General features: G+C 40.7%; 2 protein-coding genes across 9 annotated transcripts in view; both read right to left on the bottom strand.

Moving 5' to 3' along the window:
* ASB12 (ankyrin repeat and SOCS box containing 12) overlaps positions 1-22,381 on the bottom strand; it is a 32,214-nt gene extending 9,833 nt beyond the window's left edge. The window contains exon 1 of the mRNA XM_073361072.1: positions 21,060-22,381. The gene's annotated coding sequence lies outside the window, so the exon portion shown is untranslated. The remainder of the gene's footprint in view (positions 1-21,059) is intronic.
* The window catches only part of MTMR8 (myotubularin related protein 8), a 39,225-nt gene continuing 17,081 nt past the window's right edge, over positions 4,906-27,049 (bottom strand). For 6 of the 8 annotated variants that reach the window (XM_073361063.1, XM_073361066.1, XM_073361067.1 and 3 more), the window contains 8 exons: positions 25,837-25,969; positions 23,788-23,897; positions 22,396-22,521; positions 21,060-21,109; positions 13,814-14,014; positions 13,254-13,382; positions 12,145-12,271; positions 4,906-11,210 (listed from right to left, as the gene is read on the bottom strand). In XM_073361063.1, coding sequence (XP_073217164.1) covers positions 10,917-11,210; positions 12,145-12,271; positions 13,254-13,382; positions 13,814-14,014; positions 21,060-21,109; positions 22,396-22,521; positions 23,788-23,897; positions 25,837-25,969 — 1,170 coding nt within the window. In that variant the 3' untranslated portion in view covers positions 4,906-10,916. Of the gene's footprint in view, positions 11,211-12,144; positions 12,346-13,253; positions 13,383-13,813; positions 14,015-21,059; positions 21,110-22,395; positions 22,522-23,787; positions 23,898-25,836; positions 25,970-27,049 lie in introns of those variants that run through there. The other 2 variants (XM_073361065.1, XM_073361070.1) reach the window with 2 other exon arrangements.

The following is a 27,049-nucleotide window of genomic DNA, read 5'->3' as shown; positions in this document are numbered from 1 at the left end:
TTTCCATCAATGATCATGAGGTAAATATAAAAGCACTGATGATAAAATTTGCAGATGACACTAGTTCATTCATCAGTACAAAATAAGAGTTGGTCTTGTTTCCACTGAAGTCAAGTGGCAAACCAAGGGCATGGCTACACTTTCAGATGTAGAGCGCTTTGAGTTAAACCAGCCTTCGGACAGCGCAGTAGGGAAAGCGCTGCAGTCTGTCCACACTGACAGCTTCAAGCGCATTGGTGTGGCCACATTTCTGGCACTTGCAGCGGCATTGGGAGTGGTGCATTATGGGAAGCTATCCCCACATGCAAGTGGCTGCAACATGCTTTTCAAATGGGGGGGGGGGGGGAGAATGGAGTGTGACAGGGAGTGTGTTGTGTGTATGTGGGGGGGAGAGAGAGAGTGGGTTTTTGGGGGGCTGAGAGTATGTCACCATGCTGTCTTGTAACTTCAGACAGCAGCAGACCCCTCTCCCTCTCTCACACACAGCATTCCACACTAATGGCTTGCTTTGTCTCAGAGTAGATAAGCAGCCAGCTGTCAGAAACAGAGCTTTCAAAGGGCATATCCGCATTCCTGCAGCAATTCAAAAACAACAACAAGAGTGGCCACTTGACTTAAGGGGATTATGGGACATTTCCAGAGGCTGATCAGAGCTCAGTAAAGCAACACCTCGTTCACACTAGTGCCACAATGCTCCAGCGGGGGAGCAGCAAACGTTATTCCACTCGCCGAGGTGGAGTACCAGCAGCGCTGTAGCCATGAAGTCAGAGTGCTCTATGTACCTTGCCAGTGTGGATGGGTAGTGAGCTAGTGCGCCCGGGGCTCCTTTATTGCGCTGTAACTCGCAAGTGTAGTCAAGCCCTAAGACACCTTAGCAATTCTACCGTCTTATTTTATACACTTCTCCATTTCCCCCTTGCCTGATATAAATTTCCCCCCAGATCCTGCCTTTTTGATGCTCAACTTAGATTGCAAGTGCCTTGCCCAGGGGCTGTCCTTAATTACCATACAAAGCACCACGCAATCCCTATCACATTACATTTAAGTGTTATTATTTCAAGGGATTGCTTGTGCCTCTAGTTTGCACAAGTGTTCCATTTAAAGTGCAGTTCTACTCTGAAGAGTGACTATATAAAAATAGAACCTTCTTATGCCACAGATCTGCTGATTTCAGTGACAAAAATAATTTCTAGTTCTTTACTTGTATCATCTCTGATTAACCAACACAACTATAGAAGAGTGAACTGAAATCCATTATCTCTCGTGTATCAATGGAATTCTTAAGTTGCACTCAGCTACACCTATGCAAACTCACTGTAAGTGAGGATCTAATTTGGCCCATAGAACATTTGTTACTGGTGTTGACATATTGGGGGGGGGGGGGGGAGTTGTTTTAAACTCCAAAGCCCAGGTTCTCAGAAAAAATTGGAACTTGTAAACTGAGCAGATTTGTTAAAGAAATTGAAACAGGATGGATCAGTTTTAGAGAAGCACTGTTCAGAACAGAACTGCACTTTACTCAATGCTATGAACTGCTGAGCAAAGGAGTTTGTGACAAACCCCTTGTTCACTGTTCCAGGAAGCCCTAAGTTGAGGATTCCATGTTTCTCCTCCAAACAGCTGACAGCTTCACTGAGAACTCAATTCTACTACCCCACCACACTTAATGAACGTTCAAAATATTTGTTTCTATGCATTTTATTCTGCATGTAAATTGTTACTAATCTGAGATCTTCACATTTGCCAGCTAAAAGATTTGTAGCTCAACCTTTAACACTGTATCAGTTTGTCATTTTATGTAGTCACGGAGCCTTAACATTACACTTGTCATGTAGCTCTGCTGCCACTATTAGTTAAATTTAAATCGAACCCTGAATCCCTATAAAAATTACACTACAGTAAGAGAGGAGGAATATTAAAGGCTCTAAGACTGTGAAGACCACACAAAGAGAATTAAACAAATCTTGGGTCACAAGATTTTGGATACTTTATAGGCAAAAAAATCTTAAGAACTAAGAAGTGGTTTATTTAACTTAACTGCTTCCCTCTCAAGTAATTTTCATCTCAACTCAGATTTAGTTAATGTGCTGTATTGACAGAAAACAGCAGATTTCAATTAAAAAATTAAGTTTCAATTAAGTTTACTAATCGCTGTACTTTTAGTTAATGCAAGGTATCTTTAGGAGAAATCAACTCACCCTAACAGCTGATAGGAAAAACAAGGCTTTGACAACATACCTACAACATCTAAAAATGTTATCTGCCTCCTCAAAGTTTAAGATCACATTCAGTGGTGAAGGGAAATTATAAATCACCCACACCAAAGTTGTCAATTACACAATAAGCTTCCCTAACATGTAAATTACAGCCTTATAGACTCAATTCAATTCAACAAATCCTAAGAAAAACCTAAAGTAGGCCAATGAAGAATTTCATTGACATTGTCAGGAATATTTAAGATTACTGAAATGAGAAAAATCTTAGAAGCCTGCAAGGATTTAGAACTTTCACTTGCCAGGAACATTTTTGCCTTAGGATACAGAAATAGAATTTGCACTTTCAAGTTCCATACAGCAGTTGATACCATTGATCATTTGGGTTAACCATTGGGCTGGTTAACACAAAGTGGCCTTGGGCACATTTATGAGAATCATCTACCTTTGGCATTTCTCTTTAGCCAGCGTCTTTGACTGGGGTGGCAGGACTATGTTGAGGCAATTCACACTCATACTTGTGTTTCTTTGAGGCAGCATGACCTAGTTAATGGCTAGAGACCAGAGTTCTGTCCCCAGCTCTGCTGATGACCTGCTGTATATCCATGGGGAAATCTCATATCTGTGCCTCAGTTTCCCCATCTGTGAAATGGGGATAAAGTTACCTACCTTTGTAAGGTGCTTTGAGATCTATAGTTGAAAAGCATTAAATAAGGGCTATGGTCCAGATTTTAAAAGGTATTTATATGCTGCTGTGCTCAATGGGATTTAGGCGAAGTACTAAAATCCCTTTTGTAAATGAGGGTTAGGCTCCTCAATCAATTAGGTGTTGCAACTACCTTTAAAAGTCTGGACTTAAGTGATATATTCTTTTATCTTTCTCAGATTCTGATCCTGTTTTCCACATAAATTTAGGGGGCTATAATTGTACTCACTAATGGAACATCTGTCAAGATTTTTTGATCAGCAAGTTAACTGAATGTTCCGCCTCATTTCATTTGTATCCATTTCTGTTAAAGTTGAATAAACTATTTGAAAACTGTCATATAAATAAAATTGGAACAATTCCAAAGGGGGTAGATTTTTAAATAGCATGAAAGACAAAATCCACTTTTTGAAGGCCAGGTTTTATAAACCAAAAAAAAAAAAAGTGTTTGAGGCCAGCAATATTCTACGGTTCCAATCTTCTACTTAAAGAAAAACTGATCTTTAAGTAGGATCCCACAATACACAAACTTTGCTGTTTCTTAACCACGCCCATTGCTTGTTACTATATGTTCTACTAATATCTGCCACAAATTAACAAATTTTAACATGCCCGCAAAAAAGTTTGCATGCCCGTGTGATTTTATTTATGACCTTGTGGAAGTTTCATTGCTCAAGTAATTTAAAACTATACTGGACAAAACTCTGGAGGATGTTCTACAGAGAATAGTCCTACACTGCCCCTGCGGAATGTATGTGTCCGAAAGAAAATGGACTAACTGACTTAAGGCTTTTCTACTTCTTATTTCTAGGATTCTTGGAATTTAAGAAGGGCTGTTCAATTAAAGCAGTGTCATTAGCTTCATCCAAAGCAGCAGTTTCTAAGATTTAAATGCATCTCAGGTTTCAGAAACCCTAAGTTCAGAAATCTCTTTTCAGAAAGAAAATAGTAACTACTTGATAAGGAAAAACAGCAGGTGAAGAAGTGTGAATCTGCAGACAACACAGTAGGGATGGAAAGAAAGCTGGTATCTGCAGAAAGCTACAGAAGCTTACACAACTGTGGAGAGAATTTAAGAGGCACTGGCTATTATACAGGATTCTTGCCTAGGACAGCAAGGCAAAAATTGTGGGCTGGAAACTGAGGACGGAAAAAGCCCTAGAGCCCATACTGGATTTAAAATTTAAAAAGGAGTCTATATAATTATCTGTAAATAGCACCTCCATCAGAAAGATTCCAAATGTTATACACAAACTGATGTCCAAATCTGTTCAAATACACCAGTTCAGCTATCACTGAACAGTGGCCACTGGAGCAATACACCGCAACTGACAGAAGAACTGCTATTCAGAGATCCAGGCCCTGTGGAACTGGGAAGGCGGACTCCAGTTGTTGCAGGATCAAACCTCTAGTGCTTTGAGCAGAAATACAACATTTCTTAAAGAGACCTGTTTTACAATGAGATCCAGGGAAATGAGCTGCCATGATGGGACAAGACCAGGGTTTAGAGAGCTGCTACTAAAAATTTGCTGAAAGTCATCCGAATGCCATTTTCTAGGGAATCATTTGTGTCAAGGGAAGGTTGTTTTTGATGGAGGAAAAGTGTGTTTCCTTCTAATATATGGAGAGGAAAGCTGAGCATCACTCTGGGATAGCATGAAAATATGGACAGCATGTATTGTGATGGTTAATTGTGTTTCATTAGTATCATTCACCACAGATCAGACTGAGACCTCTATTGACATTGAGTAGTACCTTATTCTGCAAGTAAGTGCCACTGAAGCCAGTGGACTGCTTGTGGAGTGATGTACTAGTCAGCATGAGCGGGGGCGAGGAATAGGGAGGGAAATCACACTCTAGTTAAGGTAACGTTTGTGATTTCTAGCCATCTGCATTGATTTGGCATTTTAATATTTTAAATTTTAACACATGGCAGGAATTCACAAGCTAAAAAAACTGACCAAAGAGAGAAACATCACACAAACCTTTACCTTAAAAATGCAAAGACTTTCATTTTATTTTTGTAGGAAATAAAAATAAAATTGTAATGCAAATGAAGTGCCAACCAAATGCCGTTTGAGACAAGAACACAGTGCTGCTCTAGACATGGTACAAAAAACGTTCAGCAGTGAATCAAACGCAGCTGATTACACATATGCAGCTTCAAGGAAAACAGCACATGGGCTTTAATCATACACATTTTTATACAACTGTCCCTCAAGAAGTACATTAAAGACAAAATACCAGCCGACTTACAGAAATAGCAAAAACATTTAAAGGTTTGAGCTGACTAAAATACAGAATTTTAGAGAAGTTCCTACAAAGACCAGCTCATGGCTAGTATAAGAGAAAAGTATTTCTTGTGCTCTGTTTACAGATGACTAGATCCAGTGCTATGAAGTGCACCGTTCGTACACTACTACAGTAATACAGATGCCTATATACACGAAGGAATGGTATGAGAAAAGACATAGGCCAAACATTTTAACCTCATCTTTCTGCATTGCTTTTGCAGTTTGAAGACACCAACGGATGCAGCAGCACGTGTGGTTTTAATACTTAACCTAACAAATCACACTGACTGCAATTGGTACTGAATTGGGTACCATTAATACTACAGATATTTAGGAAACCAAGGGTTTTAACACTGCCTGTTGTGCGAATTTGCTTAATTGTGTTAATTGAGTGATGTAAAGTATTTTAATTAAAGCAAAACTATTACATTCGGAGATGGCTTTCCCCAGCAGAACCCACATAGAGAATGTGCCTGCATGTCATGGGAACAGAAGGTAAAAAAGGATCGGCTTCCGATTCACAATGTGCATTAGTCATTTCCACACAAAGAATCTGGTCACTCATTGCAAATTGGGGGTGGAGGGGAGAGAGGAGATTAAAAATGAAAAAAAAAAATATTTTTTTTTTTTGCTTCCAGCCCCATCTTAATGGTCATCCCCCATATATTTCTTATTGAATAGTATCAAAAACCAGATTTTTTATTAATTTATTGCATAAGTCACCAGCTCTAAAACTTGACTGGAAGACCAACTGTTCCTGAATGGGGTCTGATCCTGCAAGGTGCACAGTGCCCAATGCTCACTGACCTCAGTGGGAACTGGAAGTACTAAGCACCTCAGAGGACTGGGTCCAAAGTGTATCTCCATCTGTGACCGAGAGTCAGTTCAAATGCAAAAAGGCAATTGTATAGGTCATGATCCTGCAATGTGCCAAACTCTCTCAGCTCCCTGTGAATATCATTAGGCATTGAAGGTAGCAAGCATATCCAGGAGGCACTCTACACCTTGTGGAATTGGACCCATAAAAGTTAAAAAAAAAAAAAAAAAAAAAAAAAAAGTGTCCAGCTATTACTAGCAGTCTCCTTCCCTAGTCAGGAGGACTGGAGAGCAAAACCAGCAAGCACTCATATTCACCCTCTTCCCACTCAAAGAGTGTTTTTTCCTATGCATTTTATGGATGGAATTCCCTGACAGCTGAAATACACTGCAGCTAGACAATGCCATGGGAAAGAGTGCATAAACCGTGTTTTATTTACTCTAAAAAGGGCCAACTAGAACTACAGCAGCTGTGACCCAATTAAACATTCCCTTTTTTCTGCCAAGCAGTGGAGAGAGCACCACTGTAGAGAACAATTTTGCAAGACAAAGCATAATTTAAGATTCCAGCATTATGAAGCTCATTAAAATATTCTGAAGAATGTGAAAAAAATAAAGCCATATTGCACCTCTTCCATCTCAACCTCTAAAGCATGTTAGAGTATCGACAGCTTCCTTAGGACCAATACATTTTACAACCAGATACCCACACACATTGTAACACACTCAATTGTAGCATGTGAAGTGAGAGACTATATACAGATGTGCAATCATTAGAATTTCTAATTCAAACACAAAAAAAACCTCCAGGAGAGAAAACATTTATACCAACAAGACACCACCCACTTGAAACAGCGCATTTCCCAGTTATACAAGTCAGAATGGAAAGAGGCATGTAACACTGTTCTGTTTACAGCTCCAGACAAAAGTAGTCTTGACCCAATACATGCAGGCCACTGACTCTGGATAAATAAGTTACAGTAGTTTGTCTCCTATAAGGTGGATTTAAGACAACTGCTTCGTAACAGTTTTTAGATTTCCTGTTACACTAGTAGTGGCCCTATAATCAAATCACTCAACATCTTATCAGCAGGCAGGACATTATAAACAGAACATAGGCTTCTGCAACCATTTTGAAAGCAACAGTAGGAAGCCAATGCTAGTCGATAGGAGTCCAGAGGACATGCTACAGTGCTTTCAACTGCCTTTTATTTCTGAAACAGAAAATCTTCCTCTTGAATGAAAAGCTTCTAACTAGCTGGTCTTCAGATAGTCCAACAATGTTACGGTTTCCCAAGAAACTATGGAATCATTCCCATGACTACTACTTTACTGCACTCTGATTAGCACTGTAGTACAAATGATTTCTGATACACACTCTAATTGTACAAACATACATCTTAACAAGATGAACTTCGTTGTAAACAGTTTCCCTTTTTAGTTGAGTTTTACATTTTGAAGATTTACAGCCATGCACAGTTTTGTTACTGAAATCAAAAACAAGATTAAATGCAAAGATCACTATCAGTACGTAGAGTAATCCTGCCAGAGCTGCATGCACATACCAATAGTCAAGACAAGAATACAAGGGATTTGCAAAGATGTCAAAATGTCAGATTGTTCTAGATATAATAAAGGTCACAATGTATCTTTTTAAAAAACAAATCTATGGATGGTTTAGAAGACAAGGTACTGTATGAAGACTTTATAAAAACATTTTGCAAAATGCTTTTGTACAAAAATTAATAGTATGGCTAAATCCAACAGTAGTCAGTGGAAATTGTTTTTATACACACAGCACTGTACACAATTTTCATTAAAGATCACATAGAAGAGTGTTGAAGTTTAATATAATTGGTCCTGAAGAGTACCTCTACTAGCCTCATGTGCAATTTAAAAGTTCTTAATTTCAGGAAGGCCTATGTAGGGTTTAATACCCATTTGCTCCTGTCCAGAAAGGAAAGACAAGCTACATCTATTGATCCTTTTGAGAAGGGCTCAACCAGCTAAAACTGCCAATGTGAAATTAATCTCTTATGGAAACTATTGCGGAGAGGCAGAAGGAAAAGAAGTTCCCATTAAAATACAATTTTCATAGAAATCTAAAAAAGCATTTTGAGCCATGCATACACTTAGAATTCTGGACCAACAGACTAAGACTAAAGATGTTTCCTTTAAACGTAAAACAACTATGTTAGTGTGGCAAACATGAAAAAAGAGGTTAGCATACAGGTTAGTTTTGATTTTAGGAGTTGGGCAGAGCCCTTTTCTTTTTAAGGCAGAGGGATTCAAGAGTGGATTTTCTTCTCTTGAGATGTGAGATTCATTGCCACAGAAATAATGCATTTAGAAGTGTTAAACTAAACACCAAGATATTAAATTCATAATCATTTAAATGATGCAATATTTCTGGTGTATACCATAACTTAACATATGTAGAAGAGTGGCTTTTTTGTCCTTAACAGATCCTTTCACCATCAGAGTTCTGTATCTGATGTGCTTATTACAGTGTTTAAACCGTTTAGATACTATGTAACTATCTCCCTCATATCCTGAAAACAAATATTTTTATTTTTAAATCAGACTAAAACCAGCTTGCTTTAAAAACTGAAAAATCCACAAATGAAGAAAAAAAAAAAGAAAAGACTTAAAAGGCTTGTCCTCATTGCCATTTTAGGCACTATACATTCTCTGCCATTCACCTTTTTGCATTATGTATATTGTGACCCATAACAGGATATTTTCTTGCCCAAACTGCAAACAAGATACTGAGAGTAATACAGTCAGCATAAAACCAGAGCTAGTTTCCTTCTTACTATTTACATAGTTTTACTTCCCCAGTCTCTACACATTGATCAGTTTGAACACTAAAAATAGCCTGTAGTCAGTTTCACATTCAGGTTGTATGCTCTACAAGGAGGGCTGCTGCATTTCATATTACCACAGGGGAATGTCTGAACTATTTATTGAAATAATATATTTTTTTAAAAACTTTGAAAACATTCCTATTTGAATTAGGTTTCCATAAATCTAAAACTGGGTTTCAAGACCAGTACAAATTCTAAAACTTGAACCAGAGGAAGCAGAAATATTTTCAGGACAACTGAATATACACAAGAGGCCATTTGAAACCTCAGAGATATTTTCTTTTTTGTAATATATTTCCCCAGAAAAGTTCAGTACTGATGGAACACCTGTTTCTTCTTATTGCTGGGTTTTGTCTGTGTGTGTTTTTACCCAATTTCTCCAGCTGAATTTACTGGGATTTAAGGAAGTCAAGTACTTGGCAAACACCACAGTGAGTCCATGACTCAGCCAGAATTATAACCCAGGGAGATTTCCTCTCCTTCTCCCTCCCAGCCCCCCAAACAAGATGACAATCCCCAATAACATTTTTCACCTGTTTTACAAAATCAAAAAGTCCACTGTCATAAGAGGTGCTGCTCATTATCATGGTCTAAAGCAAAAATCTTTTTAAAAAGTTGACTGTCTGAATGCAAATTACTGAAAGGTAGGCCAGTGAGAATGGAGACTATGAGCAGTGGGATCATCCCGCTTTGGCTTTAACAGAACGGGAGCTGATACATAGTATTTTGTGTATAATGGACTTGATCATGAGAGATGCTGAGCACCTGCAACTGTTACTGAAATTAATGAAATGTTTGTTTCATTTTAAAGGAGAAGGGGGAAATGAGTTTGAATGTCTTAACTGGAAATGGAATGCAAAGTGAGCAGAATTTGCATTCATGTTTTAAGATCAACTATTACATTCTCAATTGGCACTTAGGATGTGCTGTGAGGCGATCATTTTTAGCCTTCGTTTTTAATAACAGAAATACATTGCATTTGTTGTTGCTGCCTTGTTTCTAGGTTTGAGAGAAAGCACATTTCTAGGTCAGAACAAAAAGTTATCCCCTTGTTGCAAGACCCACATTGGCAGGATAAAACAAGAAAAGTTCTGGGGTAAATTTAAACATTTCCCTCCTTTCTGGTTTGTAACTCACAGGATTTTAGGGGAAACTTCTTCACCACTGTCAAATGCAAATACTACAGTATGTTTTTGTGTGGTTCAAGTACATTAAATCAAATAGGGATAGGATATTCTTAAACATGTGGGAGTAAAGAAAAGCCAGTGACTCAGGTGACCATCTGAGATCCTAGGAAAGTTGGCAGCAGGACATATACAAAACAGAGTTTTAAAAACACTGACCACAAAAGAATCATGTACTAAACCTGCATATTACAATAATAAAAATTACATTGTCGCGGTTGGACATTAAGATGGTCTCAATAAAAAAAAAGGCACAGTTCCTTACAAATGTGCAAAGGAAATGAAAATAATTAATCAGCCTCTGCTACAGTGTAGGATTCCATGCAGAGCATCATTAAACAGCTAAGAAAAGCCTTTTTAGCATATCCACATTTTAAGGTGAACTAAAATGGCATTTACATCCTTTCATTGCCAAAACCCAAAGCACATCTCTCCTACCCCAGTTATAAATACTGTGTGGCTTTTAACCCTCCATATCAAAGTGACCAAAAGCATCTTTATACTCTGAAAACCCAGTAATGGAAGTCAACTTTAAAACCTGGTAGGAGAGACCACATTTTCACTGGAAAGTGAGGTTTATACTCTCAGTCAAGATAGCCTTCTAGGCAGCTCTGCATGCACATTCGTCTTTTTAATCTGTGGTGATGCAACCCAAACTAAAGGTAAAATCCCTTCTCTAGGTTGTTCACACACCTCACAAAGAACAGCCCCTCCAAACACACACATTAACACTTGGCTGTACATGGTCGAGGCAGCTATGCCTTCACAGGGCACAGATTTTGCATACCTTACTGCCACATTTGCATGGCTCACACAGACTACACTATAAGAACTAATCACTGGTGCTGCAGCTTCTCTTTTTTAGCGTCCGATTCTATAACTTCCGTGGTGCTGTTAAGGTCAGGAAGGACATGGTGATTAGCAAGGTTCTCTTTGTTCCTTTGGTCCTGATCAGGCATGATGCTGACTTCTTCCACTATGGCACCATTGGTCAACAGAGCAGGTGGTTCACTTTCGTAATCCTGGGGAGTGTTCAGCATTGGGGTTTTCGAAGACTCAACTGAGGCATTAACAATTTTAGATAAGGAGCAAACTTCATCTGGCAGGGGACCATCTAGGAAGGGCAGCTTCTATACCAGCAGAAAGGAATTAGTGAAAAAGATTAACAAAAGATGAGACACCCTGACACCAGGGCTTTATGATGAACAAATGTTAATAGTCTCAAAAAGACTCATATCCACCAGTTCCTGAGCACTGCATCTCCTAGGTCAATGCCTCTTTTGCAATAAGCACTCTAATATTTTATGCATAATCTGTATGCAACATAGCATTTGTAAGAGTATCAGGAAAATGGCTTTTCTTAAAACACTGTGTTCGAGCTAGCAATTCTACAATTTTCAGTATTCATACTAATCTAACAAAGGACTCAAACACCACCTCACTAGTCTATTTTTAGATGTCTAGTCATGTGCACAGAAAGGAAATCATAAGCATAGAATTTTGCAATTTAGCAATTAAAAGCCACACTGCTCTTTTCTGTAGGCTGTATAGAACAGAGATATCTATGTACAAGCTACAGATCTTAAACAGTGGATCTACACTATTTTTGCTGCCTTGTGAATTTGCATCCTCATTTTTCTCTGTACAACAGGTCAAAGAAAAAAAAACTTCTATATGTAGCAAAATTTTCTTTTGTTACTGGTGAAAGGAGATGGATTAATTATATGAGAGATTTTAGTGCTTTGTTCTTCAGGGGTGGCACAGCACACGCAGCAACAGTGCTAGCTTCTCCCATGTACCTCAACCCTGTTCAGGAGTGGCCACTCTACGGGGGGGGAAGAGAATGTGACCCATTTACTCTTTGGTCCCTCTGATATGAGGGAGTCAATTGTAATCGGGTTGTATATGTCAATTACCTAGATATATTCAAACAAGTGTTGGGATTCCAACGTGCGCTGGATTTGCACCAGTCACCTAGAGATATATGGCACCACTATCCTAGTCTCAGACACATTTGCTCAGATCATCGTGCAGTTTTGTACATTATCCACGTGCAGGACTCACGTTTTCCAGGTCAGTTGCATTGTCCTCCAACTTTATCTTCTGGCTCATGCAGTTGAGGAGATGGTCCAACACAGACTGCTTTGGATGCATCCCTTTGTCAAAGCGGTTATACATTCCGCACCAGAACCTCAAGGGCAGAAGGAAAGGGAATTAAAAGATCTGCTGTACTTTGTTGCTTGTGACAGGGAGCAATTGTTGTTCCTGTTTAAAGAAGAGATTTTCCACTAGTTCAGGCTCCACGTTTACTTAAAAACCTAAAATCCTAGGTTTTATAAAACTTAATAGGAATAGACAAGTTTTCATGAAGTTTTAGAAGGGCTAAATAAAAAGTTCTGAGGATCTACATATTCTTCACCATGCCCAACATGGTCCAGAGGATAGGGTACCAGACAAGGAGGAGACCCAAGTTTGCTCTGCAATGGATTGCACTGTGAGCTTTGACAATTCAATTAATGTATATACCTTTAACTTTTTCCATCTATACCCTCATTTCCAAAGTACCTTGACTCTTCAGTAATACTTAGCACTTTGAGATTTGTGGATTGAAACAGCATTGTGCACTAGTGACTGAGAAACAGGAAGTGAAATTGACCAATGCAATTGTACAGTAGTGCCCAAGGCAAATAAAGATGAAAAACAAGCAGCATAAATAATAATAAAAATCCATTTGATTTTATAATAATTTCAGCAACAGCATACTTGTGTGTATCAGCAGCACTTTAACACAAAAAGGTCCCTGTTTTAAAAAAAAATATATATATAAGGAGGCACTATTTTTAACAATAATGTGTCCACTCTCTCTAAGGAAAGCTCTCAGAGCTGAAGTGGCATATATTTTAAATTATTCTTATTTTTTTCCTGTAACAGGGAGGTGGCTACCCGGAGATCAAATATTTAAAATAATAGTACTTGCACTTATTTAGTAGATACCTATTAATTTCAAACTGCTTTACTAGTTGGAAAGCATGGTTATCCTCATTTTACAGACGAGGAAATGGAGGCACGCAGAAGTCAAGTGACTCATGCCAGGACATATGGCAAGGCATTTTAGTTATCACTTCCATTCCTGTGGAAAAAAAAAAGTGTCCCTCCTCCAGTAAGTGACTTACTGGAAACTGAAAGGTAGAGTGTTTGGCTTAAGCTCCTTGTAAGCTGTGAATCCCTTATACAGAGGATTCCTGAACTCCTGCTTCTTCTGTAATAGGAAAGGCCAGAGGGAATGGGTCTTCTCAAAGATCCTGTCAATTACAAAAAAATCGAATCACTAACAGTTACGAACAGTATAAGTATAATGCTAGCTGCACTGTTCAAGATGTGAGTAGGACTGCATAGAAGATATTTATCCTTTCTATAGTGCAATTAGTGCACCTTACAAACACAGACATACCCCAGTCCAAGCCCTAGGGAGCTGATAATTTAAATTAGACAATGGAGGGAGTAAAGTGAAGGGCAATAAATTGACACCTGCAAGTTACTGTGGAGTTGCTATTTAAAACAGAGTTTTGGGGATACATTCCTCAATAGATGAGATTAAGTCTTTCACACTGCAGAGCACCTGCAAGAATTAAGAGAATTTATCCCTTAACCTTGATTACTTTTCCAATTAAATTTTTTAAAAAAAGAGTTTAGAGAGACTTCCAGACCTTTGTCCCATGAACTGCCAACTCACTTCAGAGCCTCCCGTTCCCTATGGCAAGTCCCAAGGAAGTTGCCAAACTGGCAGGAGTAGACATGGTCATGGATTTCGAGGAGGAACCGCTCATTGAATTCAAATGCACAGGGAAACTGCTGCATGAGTTGCCAGACACATTCAGCAAATTGAGTGAAGACAGGGGACACTTCCTTTGCATCACCATCGAGATGGCCACACCTGGAGAGTTAGAAAGAAAGCTACGAGGTTGCATCCTATAACATTCAACAATATGAGAAACACTCTGACCATCATGTGACCTGGAGAAAGAGTAAATCTTTAGGAGAAGTGATGCCAGTAAGTCACTCTATATCATGTATAGTTTAGGTGCCGAGGTACAGAGTACTGTCAAGGTAATTAGTACTGAGGTTGGAACGTTCTGGGTAACACATAACCGAGGCATTTGGTACTGAGGGAAGCAGAGTCCACCAATTTAGTGGGGATCACATGTCCTGTCTTGGAGGTTGATACCAGTACACTGGAAAGGTCTTGACAAATGAGTCTGTATTGTGAATCTGATGACTCATGTCTCAGTTTGCTAGGTGCCAAAGATGGTGACGTGTGCCTTGGCTCATCTCTGGAGTGGTAGTGGCAGACAAATGGGGCCTCTAGGTACAGGTGGCCCAAGAGTTCAAGGTGCAATCTCGGTTCACCAGGACACTAACAGAGAGAGAGAGAGAGACTGACCAAATGGCTGAGGCCTAGCGACAGCCCTCCTCTCAGGGTATGTCTACATTATGAAATTAGGTCCATCTTATAGAAGTCGATTTTTAGAAATCGATTTTATACAGTTGATTGTGTATGTCCACACTAAGCGCATTAAGTTGGAGTGCATCCTCACTGCCATGGCTAGCATCGACTTATGGATTGGTGCACCGTGGGTAGTTATCCCACAGTTCCTGCAGTCTCCGCTGCCCATTGGAATTCTGGGTTAAGCTCCCAATGCCTGATGGGGCAAAAACATTGCTGCGGGTGGTTTTGGGTACATGTCATCAGTCGCCCCTCCCTCCGTGAAAGCAATGTCAGACAATTGTTTCGTGCCTTTTTTCCGTGCAGACACCATACCAGGTCAAGCATGAAGCCCGCTCAGCTCAGCTCACTGTCACTGCTGCTGTTTTGTCCTGTGTGCTGTTGTCAGCAGACGGTGCAGTAGGACTGCTAACCGTCATCATCCACTGCTTCTGCTGCAACTCTGCTCTCCTGCAGACCAGTGCCACGGCAAGCATGGAGCCTACTCAGCTCCCATCACCACTGCTGTTGTGACATTTGTAAACACCTCGCACGTTATCCTGGAGTCCATGCAGAACCAGGCTAAGAGACACCAGCACGAGGAGGATTTTGATGAGGACATGGACACAGACGTTTCTGAAAGCACGGGCAGTGGCAATTGGGACAGCATGGCAACAGTGGGGCTAGTTAATACAGTGGAACGCTGATTCTGGGCCTGGCAAACAAACACAGACTGGTGGGACCCCATAGTGTTGCAGGTATGGGACGACTCCCTGTGGCTGCAAAACTTTCGCATGCGCAAGGCCACTTTCCTGGAACTCTGTTAGTTGCTTTCCCCCACCCTGAAGTGCAGAAATACCAAGATGAGAGCTGCCCTGACAGTTGAGAAGCAAGTGGCAATAGCCCAGTGGAAGCTTGCAACGCCTAACTGCTACCCGTCAGTCGGGAATCAATTTGGAGTGAGCAAGTCTACTGTGGGGGCTGCTGTGATCCAAGTAGCCAATGCAGTCACTGACATTCAGTTATCCAAGGGAAATGTGCAGGTCATGCTGGATGGCTTTGCTGCAATAGGGTTCCCTAACTGTGGTGGGGTGATAGACGGAACGCAAATCCCCTTCTTGGCACCAGACCACCTTGCCAACCAGTACATAAACTGCAAGGGGTACTTCTCAATGGTGTTGCAAGCACTGGTGGATCACAAGGGACTTACTTCCCAGACCAGAAAATTACCCTTGGGGATGTTGAAATGCCAGTAGTTATCCTTGGGGACCCAGCCTACCCCTTGCTCCCATGGCTCATGAAGCCTTACACAAGCAGCCTGCACAGTAGTAAGGAGCAGTTCAACTATAGGCTGAGCAAGTGCAGAATGGTAGTAGAATGTGCCTTTGGACATTTAAAAGCGCGCTGGTGCTGTTTGCTGACTAGGTCAGGCCTCTGCGCAACCAACATTCCCATTGTTATTGCTGCTTGCTGTGTGTAATGGCTGTGAGAGTAAGGGGCAGATGTTTATGGCAGGGTGGGAGGTTGAAGCAAATCACCTGGCATCCAATTTTGAGCAGCCAGACACCAGGGTGATCAAAAGAGCACAGTAAGGCACGCTGTGCATCAGAGAGGCTTTGAAAACCAGTTTCATGACTGGCCAGGCTTCGGTGTGACAGTTGTGTGTGTTTTTCCTTGATGCAAACCCACCCCCTTTGTTGATTTTAGTTCCCTGTAAGCCAACCACCCTCTCCCCTTCAAATTAAAGTAACTATTGTTTGGAAACCATGCATTCTTTATTAATTAAAAAAAAATGAGATAGCTGACAAGGGAGCCTGGGTGGAGTGCAGAAGGAGGGAAGGACAAGGCCACATTGCTTTTTGTAGCCGCACTAAAAATCAAACTGTTGGAATGACAGCCTTCTGTTGCTTGGGCCATCCTCTGGAGTGGAGTGGTTGGGTGCCCAGAGGGCCCCACCCCCGCGTTCTTGGGCATCTGGGTGAGGAGGCTATGGAACATGGGGCAGGTAGGCGGTTATACAGTGGATGCAGCGGGGGGGTCTGTGCTCTTGTTGGCTTTCCTGCAGCTCCAACAGACGCTTCATCATGTCCGTTTGCTCCCCCATTAGCCTCAGCATCGCATCCTGCCTCCATTCTTCGCGCTCACTTAATTCTTTCCTGGCCTCTGCCACTGAATACCTCCATGCATTAAGCTGTGCCCTATCAGTGTGGGAGGACTGCATGAGCCCGGAAAATGTGTCATCGCAAGTCCATTTTTTTCACCTTCTAATCTGCGATAACCTCAGGGATGGAGATGATGGGGGAAGAGTAGAAACATTTGCACCTGGGGGGAGATAAGGGCGAGTAAAACTGAGTTGGCTTCTTACACCTTTGCAACATGTGGAAACGTTTCAAACTGCAGCACCCTCCCTTCCCAGAGCAAGCAATGGGTTGGGTTTCACATTTAAAAGAAGGGGCTGCAGTATTTGGGTAGATGTGACGCACACACCTACCCCCCACCCCATGGCTATTCTCCAGGATGATCCCTTCACACCTCTCCCCCCCCCCGCCGCGTGGCTATTCTCTGGGATGATCCGTTTTAGCCAAGCGCAAACAGCCCAGCATGAATGGGGTCCTTTTACTGTTCCCTTACAAAAATTCCCCTATTTCAACCAGGTGACCATGAACACTATTGCTTTTAAACCCTGTACTGTAGTTACAAATGTGCTCTCACCAGAGGTCCCTTCTCCGGCTTCAGGGTCAGGGATCCCGCCTTGGGAGGGTATTGGCTCCAGGGTGATGAAAAGGTCCTGGCTGCCGGGGAGAATGGATTCACCACTTGCCTGCTGTGCATTCTCCTCCTCTTCATCCTCCTCCTCCTCCACAAAATCCTCCTCTGTGTGGCGTGAGACTCCCCCCTTGCAGATATCCACGGACAGTGGTGGGGTAGTGGTAGGGTCCCCCGCTAGAATGCCATGCAGCTGTTCACAGAAGCAGCATGTATGGGGCTCTGACCCGGAGCGACCATTTGCCTCCTTTATCTTTTGGTAGGCTTGCCTGAGCTCCTTAACTTTCACGCGGCACTGGTGTATGTCCCCGGTGTAGCCTCTGTCCAACATGCCCTATGAGATTTTGGCAAATATATTTGCATTTCTTCTTTTGGATCGGAGTTCTGCCTGCACAGATGCTTCTTCCCGTATAGCAATCAGATCCAGTGTCTCCCTTTTGGTCCATGCTGGAGCTCATTTGCGATTCTGGGACTGCATGGTCACCTGTGCTGCTGAGTGCTGCTGAGCTCGCCATGCTGACCAAACAGGAAATGAAATTCAAAAGTTCCCGGGGCTTTTCCTGTGTACCTGGCTAATGCATCGGAGTTCAAAGTGCTTGTCAAGGTTCCTCCCCCACTCTGAACGCTAAGGTACAGATGTGGGGACCTGCATGAAAAACCTCCTAAGCTTATCTTTACCAGCTTAGGTCAAAACTTCCCCAAGGTACAAAATATTCCACCTTTTGTCCTTGGATTGGCCGCTACCACCACCAAACTAATACTGGTTACTGGGGAAGAGCTGTTTGGACGCGTCTTTCCCCCCAAAATACTTCCCAAAACCTTGCACCCCACTTCCTGGACAAGGTTTGGTAAAAAGCCTCACCAATTTGCCTAGGTGACTACAGACCCAGACCCTTGGATCTTAAGAACAATGAACAATCCTCCCAACACTTGCACCCCCCCTCTCCTGAGAAATGTTGGATAAAAAGCCTCACCAATTTGCATAGGTGACCACAGACCCAAACCCTTGGATCTGAAAACAATGAAAAAGCATTCAGTTTTCTTACAAGACGACTTTTAATAAAAATAGAAGTAGATAGAAATAAAGAAATCCCCCCTGTAAAATCAGGATGGTAGATACCTTACAGGGTAATTAGATTCAAAACATAGAGAACCCCTCTAGGCAAAACCTTAAGTTACAAAAAAGATACACAGACAGAAATAGTTATTCTATTCAGCACAGTTCTTTTCTCAGCCATTTAAAGAAATCATAATCTAACACGTACCTAGCTAGATTACTTACTAAAAGTTCTAAGGCTCCATTCCTGGTCTATCCCTGGCAAAGACAGAATATAGACAGACACACAGACCCTTTGTTTCTCTCCCTCCTCCCAGCTTTTGAAAGTATCTTGTCTCCTCATTGGTCATTTTGGTCAGGTGCCAGCGAGGTTACCTTTAGCTTCTTAACCCTTTACGGGTGAGAGGAGCTTTCCCCTGGCCAGGAGGGATTTCAAAGGGGTTTACCCTTCCCTTTATATTTATGACAGTGCTGTCCAGAGTGGCCACATTGAAGCACTCTGGGATAGCTCCTGGAGGCTAATACTGTCTATTTGCATCTGCACAACCCCAAATTCAACCCAGCAAGGTTGATTTTAGCACTACTCCCCTCATCGGGGAGAATTATAGAAGTCGATTTTAAGAGCCCTTTAGGTCGACGGAACGGGGTTGGTTGTGTGGATGCGGTCATTTTTAAAATCGACCTAACGCAGCTAAATTCAACTTAACCCCGTAGTGTAGACCAGGCCTCAGTGTCTGAGGAATCTTGTATCAATCTCAAGGAAGAACAGCTTCAGACAGGCTTCCCTTACTCCGAGTGCATTTGGAAAAAGTGTGTCAAATAGACACATCGCAGAACCGTGTTCTATCTCCAGTGCAGAATAGGCAATAGGAGAACCCGTCATTAATAGGCAAAGAATCACACAGGGGACAGATCTTAAATACTGGTGATTTAGTTTCTGCCATGAAGCTAGTACCACCCACATCTCTCCATACTCTATACTAACAAATGTATTTAATTAAAATATATATTTTGCCAATGGGTGACTAGGCATGTGAAAAACTTCACTACCACAGTGCTCTGGGAAAGGGCAGATACTGCATGGGTTCCATCTTGCTGCAATGGGCGGTAAGAAAAAACCGAGGGGTGGTTGGGCCTGTTCTGCACTTTATGCCCTTGGATGGAGGGTGCGCAGGACCTAGGGCACAGGCAGGGCTTCGACAGACATTGCTGGCCAAAATAATCCAACTTGCACACAAAGACTGGAATCCATACGGACAATCATTCAATGAACATTATTGCTTAGATGAGGCTCAGAACACCTCATATAATTTTGCAAAATTTTTCTAGGTAAGAAAGGATTATTTTTCCTTTTAGTATATCCAGAAACAAAAGGACCAGAACAAAGGAGGGTTCACAACAGTTTAGCAAAGCAGGCAATTCTCCTACTCTGGCACTGAACATTCCACCACTGCCAGGAAAGCCAGTGGGTTGGAAAGGGACACTGCCTTCAACTCTACAGAAACAAGTAGCAACTTTTGCAAGTTTGCTTGGGGCAAACAAACTGTTCAGTACTATTTTTTCCAAGCTAATGGCAACATGGTCTCCTGCTACAGAGAGCAAGCTGAATACATTCAGGGGACAAAGTCACAGCCTGGACTCCTTCATTCCATCTACAGTATCATGCAGCTAACCAAATTACAAAGGGGAAATTCACCTTCCCATGAAGCATCGTGCACCAGCCATGACTAGGGGCAGAATAACTATCTCATCCTATGTTCCTAGGCGATGATGAAATTTCACTCTTCCCTAAGAACTTGACAAAGTGTGCAAAAAGTAATTTAAATTTTATGCTGTCCTTCCTTTACAATACTGGTGAAAGGCACATTTAGTTTCTGGTCTTAGAAAAACACAAGGTGAAAACAGTTCTTCCCACAGAGGGAAGAACTGTGGGATATGTTTGTTTGGGCTGCAGTTCATCTTTGGATAAGTCCTTATAAGGTAATGTTATGTGGATCTCTAAATGGGCTTTTCTTCAGGTGTGTCTCACTCTAAGAAAAAATATTTATTGACTACACTTTTAAACAAGAGTATTTTCATATTGAGACAATTGTTAAACAAAGTTCACTTCAGTACAGAACCTCAGTTCTTCACCATTTAATGTGATAAAATAATCAGGCTATTTCTTCCTAGTGTTAGTCTGGACCAAGTAAATCTCTGTATTTTTCATTTGTTAATTAAATTACCATGCAGTACAAATGGATTATCAATTAGAGAGCAACATTTTTATAAACCCATGGAATGCAAGTCTTAAATTGGTTAGTACTAGAATTGTGAGCTGAAGTTAAAGCTGCAAATACTCTGTAAATGTTTGTTGGGTTTTGCCCCTAGCCCAGTCAACACAGAAGGGTATCAGAGGCAAAAAGCCCCTCCAAAACGTGAATGTTTCACACCCAGTATCAATGTAATATCAACCCATTGTACAGATGGAGAAATGGAAGTGTAGAGATTAAATAATTTGCTCATTTTGTAAATCAATGAATATAGGAAAACATGCACAAAACCCAAGAGTTGATGAACCCTAAGGATTCCAATTCAAAAAGAGCAAATGCCCCTTACTCTAAGCACATACAGGTTGCATTTTACCTTCAACCCTTCCCTCCTGTTACCACCTCGAGTATAATCTGCTTTTACCTGTGTGAGAACTTGTGGCCCATCGCAATCCATTCCTTTTCTATTAGAACCTTCAGTTTCAAAGAGAGAGAGAAAGTAAATGAAAAACTATTAAGTTGCTTGGAAAAAAGTGAAATGATGCCTCAATACCACAGAATTCTTCTAGCTAGGCTTAGTGGATAGTATCTGTCGTACCCTGCCTATTTATCATAAAAGGTTGATGAAAATTATAAGATGATTTATGGAATTGGAACAATCCTCCATCACCAGTATTAGACTATTGCTGGGATAGGAGGTTATTCTGAATCTTATTGAGAATCTTTGTGCTGTCACTTTGCTGGTGATTTTGCTTTATTAACATAAGAATTAATTTCAATAAATGCATTACTACCCCCAGGAGACAAGTAAACCCTTTCAAAACATAACCCCACAGACCAGACATCTGGACATTTTTCTTGAGGTATATGCGAGAACCATCACTGTTTATTCCACTACACAGCTACTTCATTCTGAAGAGACCCAAAAATACCTTGAAAATTTTATTTTTAAGAACATATAAATGGGAATGTAAGGAGTATTCTATCAAATGGTACAGGCCTTAATTTCTGGCCTTAAATATAGCTGGATTTTTTTGTTTACTTAATTGAGATGTTTCTATTTTAGAAAAGTATGAACCTGCATAAAACCCTTATCAAAGAAAATGTATGGGATTAGCTTAGCAAGGACATGTACAGTGATGCACTGAATAAATGAATCGGTGCCTTAAAGGAATACCTTTTTAGACCATATTACATAGTCAGCCCAGAAGTCGTCATCCAGGGATTTAAAGAGCAGAAGATACCCATACACCTACATGCAGTATTTCTTTGGCAAATACATTATTTTGTTTTAATGGTTTCGGGATCTTTTTCGGGTATTTATTATATTCACCTGGGAATGACTACACTTTTATGATTCGTAAGGTACATTTTGGATGTTACAAAAATGAAAAAATGTCTTTTATATTATATTAGCACCCAGTGGTCCTGATCAGAATCAGAAGAATTTGCCGCTCCAGGCCAATGGGGGCTGCGGGAAGCAGCAGGGGCCAAGGGACATGCTGGCTGCCCTTCCTGCAGCCCCCATTGGCCTGGAGCAGCAAACCGTGGCTAGTGGGAGCCGCAATCAGCCGAACCTGCGGATGCAGCAGGTAAACAAACCAGTCTGGCCTGCCAGGGGCTTTCCCTGAACAAGCGGCAGACAGGCTTTGAGAACCACTGATCTAAAGTGTTTAATCAGGGCTTGTTTACATTCCAAACGCTTCACAATGCTACAATGCATATTTCATTTTTAAAACCCAAAGCATATCTGTTCTTACCATGAGTCCTTTAAAAGTTCTATAAAACGGGTCTAAGAGGAGGCTAGCCAGTGAACAGACCTGAGCTGTACGATCCCACCCATCTGAGCAGTGGACTAAGACACTGGCTTTTTCTTCTTTCACTGCCTGCCAAGAAGAGAATAAAACAGAACACAATTTAACAGCTTGGTAGTTGTGGTAACTAAACATAATCCCTTCATCTCACAAAGTCTGATTTATCTTTAATAGAGTTTCCAATCGGCACATTACAGAACAAATACAGAGACGTGGCCCTCACCTCTAAGAGTTTTCAATTTAACCTGAAATGTTACACAAGTTGGTGGGAGGTAACAAACAGCAAGGAAGAGTCGGGATGAGGAAGGACACAGATTTCAGAAATATGAACATGCAATTACTTGGCATGTGTATATTCATATCCATATAATATGTATTTGTATTTGTTGCTGACACTTCTTGTGGGCATTAAGGGGGAAGAAATCTTAAAGAAGGATGTAAATGAGGAAAGTTGACCCTATCGCTACCCTGGGACTGGGAATTTTCAAGGAAAATTAGGGGACAGAGGAAGATCATCACCCCAACTTCCTCCCATATTTGTGTCTCTCTTCCTTTGTACCGGTAGCAGAAGACTAATACAAAATCATTCCTCTTTTTTAAAAAAAAAGAGAAAGGAATTCACCATGGAGCAACCCAGAGAAGAGAGAATACTTATGCAAGGCAATTGATTTCTACCAATCATTTACTGCATTCCCTTTGCAGTTACTGAAGATCTGTTTGCGGCAGCAAATTTGCTCTTTCCACTTGATCAGAAGAAAAGTCATGCGCCTTACAATAGCCCATGGAAAAAGAGATCGGTGTTAAAAGTTCAAAATTATGCCATCCATATAGCATATAGTGACAGGAGATGACAAACACACTCAGAAAAACCCTCACTTAGAACACCACAATTTTTGCTAACTAGTGAAAGTGTTAAGAAAAGTTATGAGTTGTTTGCAACATTAATTACACATCAGGGCACCTAGGCATCTTTTTTAATTATTCAAATTGAAGTAAAATAAAATTGAGAACAAATGAACAGTAGGTAATGTTGCTCGTTGGAATATACTGGATAGGTCACAGTTTCAATCCATGTAGGAAAACACTATATTATAGTCACAAGACACACACAAAGAGACAGTTAGGTCTCCCAGTCTATGTCTTTACCATTGCAGGCTCATTTTCTACATTTTCAGGTAGAGAGTCCAATCTAGTGTTAAGTGTCCAAACAATGGGGCTTCCCCCACTTCTCTTGGGCAACTATTTCACAGCTGTCATTACTAACAGGAGGAGGAGGGGTGTGTGTGTGTGTGTGTGCGCGCGTGCAAAAAAATAAATTTCTCTTGGGGAAAGTTATACCTTAGCAAGAAAGACTCCAGCATCCATTACAGCTTTAATGTGCCGTAACCAGCCTGAGTTCTCCAGTCCAGTAAGAAAGTCACTCATTGAGGGAGATTTTGTTTCACACACTGAAAACACAAACAAAAGAATTGGCAGAGATTTCTCAAATGAAATGCACAGTAACCATGATTTTCTCAACCCCTCCTGTCCATCAATGCTAATCCTCCTCCACTGAATAATAGTGACACAGCTTGGTTGATCCTGAAAGCTAATGTTCTCTGAATACTGAAATACAGGAATCAATTTTCTCTCTTTAAAGAGATCACACACTATGGATAGTGTGTTTGAGTGTGTAAACACAATTAAAATTCTTTAGCTTGCAGAGGGCTCTAGCATTTAAGCCTGGAGTATCTTTTCCCTCCTTTCACCATTATAATCAAAATCTCATTTCAAAAGAGCTCTCTTCAACCAAGGCAGGTGATTTAAGGTTTTATGTGTTTACCCATCCCTTCATTATAGAACATCACACATACTCAGACACCACCAGCATATAATCACTATAAAACTGACTAGAGAAAGATGGGGAGTTCTAATTTCTAGGGGTAAATGACGTATCTCACCTTGAAGAGGGCTCGGATAATATGGTGAAAAGCATGGTAGAAAATGCTTATAATGTTATAGTTCAATAGTTCCTCAGAACCTCTGAGACACACTATCTTTGTCAAGGCCTTCTAGCCAAGGGGATAAAATAAGAATAAACTAGCATTTATTCTGCTTTTTCACCCACTCCAAAATAAATCATCCAGCATCAGGTCCTCTTGACTAGAGCAGTACTTTTGCATATGCCAAACCCCCTGTTCCGTCTAGCCTGATTTTTCTCCAAGGCCAATACCAAACCCTGGATCCTACCAGACCAGCTGATCTGGGCATCAGTTATTCGATCACTCCATAGCATTACACTGACAACCCAAATATTAACCTCCTATATATTTTGAATGACTGTGTTTGTATTATATGCCTCACAATTCTAGGCAATGGGACAAGACAGAAGGACTTATAGTATCAGCTTCAAAACGTTCCCCAGACTCTGCCAGCAGAAGGATGTTAATACTATAGTGAATAAGCCAGCAGGAAGTACTGTATCAATACTCTCACTCTTCTCTTTCTTCACTTAGGGTCTGAGTCCCCTTTCAGTTTTAGACCAGAACAGCTCCATTAGCTTCAATGGCATGGCTCCCAATTTACATCAGTATAAATGAGAGGAGAATCAGACCCCTAATCTCCACTGGTCCAGAAGAGTGTCCCCTCAAGTTCATCCCAAATAGCTGTGCAAGGCCCTGAGAATGTGCATTCACATTTAAAAACAAATGAAAAAAATAAAAACTACATAGTGCAAGTTGTTAACTCTCCTGCAGGAGAGTTCTGAAACCTACTCTCACATCACAGATTACTCATACCAAAATAACCCAAATAAAAATAACTTCTTTCAATTGCATTTCAGTATTTCATAAATTAACTAATGATCAGCTTAATGGTAAAAGGCTATGATCATCTTACTTGTTTGTTTTTATTTTATTTTTGTATGTGGTTGATTGTTTACTTTTAATGACAAAATTTGCTAAATATTAGCTTTTATTTTAGATGCATGGTAAAACTGAACACAATGCCTCTTATCAGATCCTTTTTTAAAGTATGCAGTATTGTTGCACTCATGTCAGTCCCAGGATATTAGTGAGACAAGGTGGATGAGGTAATATCTTTTATTAGACCAACTTCTGTTGGTGAGAGAGAGAAGCTTTCAAGCCTACCTAGAGCTCTTCTTCGAAAGCTTGTCTCTTTCACCAACAAGTTTTTAAAGAACATTTTAACATCAGCTAAAATACTGTAACACTTTGAGCCTTTTCTATAAGACTAGCACAAAGCCAGATATTTACTCTCCTTATCTTTTTTCTGTCCCATGCCCCGAAGTGCACATGCAGTTATGTACACAGGATGTGTCCATTGTGGAGTGCGAGTTACGTCAATAGGTGGCAACCAACACCACAGGGACAAAGGCAAGTGCCATACCTTCCAAGAGTTTCTGCAAGCTGCTCCGCATCACGTGGATGTTTTCTATGCCGATGAATTTAAAGCGAATGTTGTCATAGTTATCTTCATTCTCATAACCCTTACCAGCAGCTCGGTTTGCCATGGCATTTAACTGTAGAAATCAAGTGAAAAAAATGCATAAGCAAACCTGGCTCACAAATGCTTTTCATCTTCCAGAACATCAGGCAAAGCAAGTTCACAAAAGTGAGAGTGGTGGGGAACGTTGTTAGTTTTGGTTATTTTTGCCCATTAATTGTTTCCAATCGTTTTACTAAAATTACGTGTGTGCAGTCAACTAACACTAGGCAAAGGCTTAAGAACCTGGATGTCAATTTCAAGCTGCCTAACACAAAGTAGTACCAAAAGCTTGTTTGACTATAGAAGTTTCACTGTTATCACAACTGAGATTCATTTTCTTTTTAATTGAGAAGCTAGAAAAAAAAGCAACAAATAAAAGCAATAGTTACATTTGAACACATCTTTCATCTAGCAGAAATATTTTTATAAACCACCATAAATGTGCATGGTGCTGCAAAAATAATAAAAGGATTCCAAAGCACTTGAAAAAAAAAATAAAGAGAGTTTGTTTAATCTATCACTAAAATGCAACCAACTCAGAGGTGGAACATGGCAGCTGCTTATTAGCAAACCGCAACAATGTGTAAGTTTACAACAGCAAGAATACAGTATTCAATTGAAGTTGCAGGAAGAAGTTAAGGAAAAGGGATGTTGATTATCCAGAATGGAATTGAGCCAGGCCCATACTAAAGTTACCATAAAATCTAGAATGGTCACAAGTGAATAGGACCTCAGTTTTAACTCTCAATCCCAAATCCATGGATTTTGGAAGTGGAGTAGTTTGCCTCCATGGAAAGGAATGAGGTAGAGAGATTCAGAAACACAAGCCTAGTAGCACATAGTGAAAATAAATCTAGGTTATTTCATTCTCCTTAAACAGGTTAAACACTGGCTGGCGAGAGGGAGAAACGTGGCTAAATATAATCTCCTCCCTTGCCATCGAGAGGATTATCACTACATAGCCATTAATTTAATCATAAATGTCGATGGAACACCTGTCAAAGTACATGAGCACCACACAAATGCCAGATGAATGTATTATGATCAATGTTACTACAAACAAATGATTATGGAACAAATAGCACAACAGAATTAGCTCTAGGAAACACCATAC

This window comes from Lepidochelys kempii, chromosome 9, assembly GCF_965140265.1.
Source record: "Lepidochelys kempii isolate rLepKem1 chromosome 9, rLepKem1.hap2, whole genome shotgun sequence".
Classification (NCBI taxonomy): Eukaryota; Metazoa; Chordata; order Testudines; family Cheloniidae; genus Lepidochelys; species Lepidochelys kempii.
This window is presented reverse-complemented; position numbering and strand designations above follow the sequence as displayed.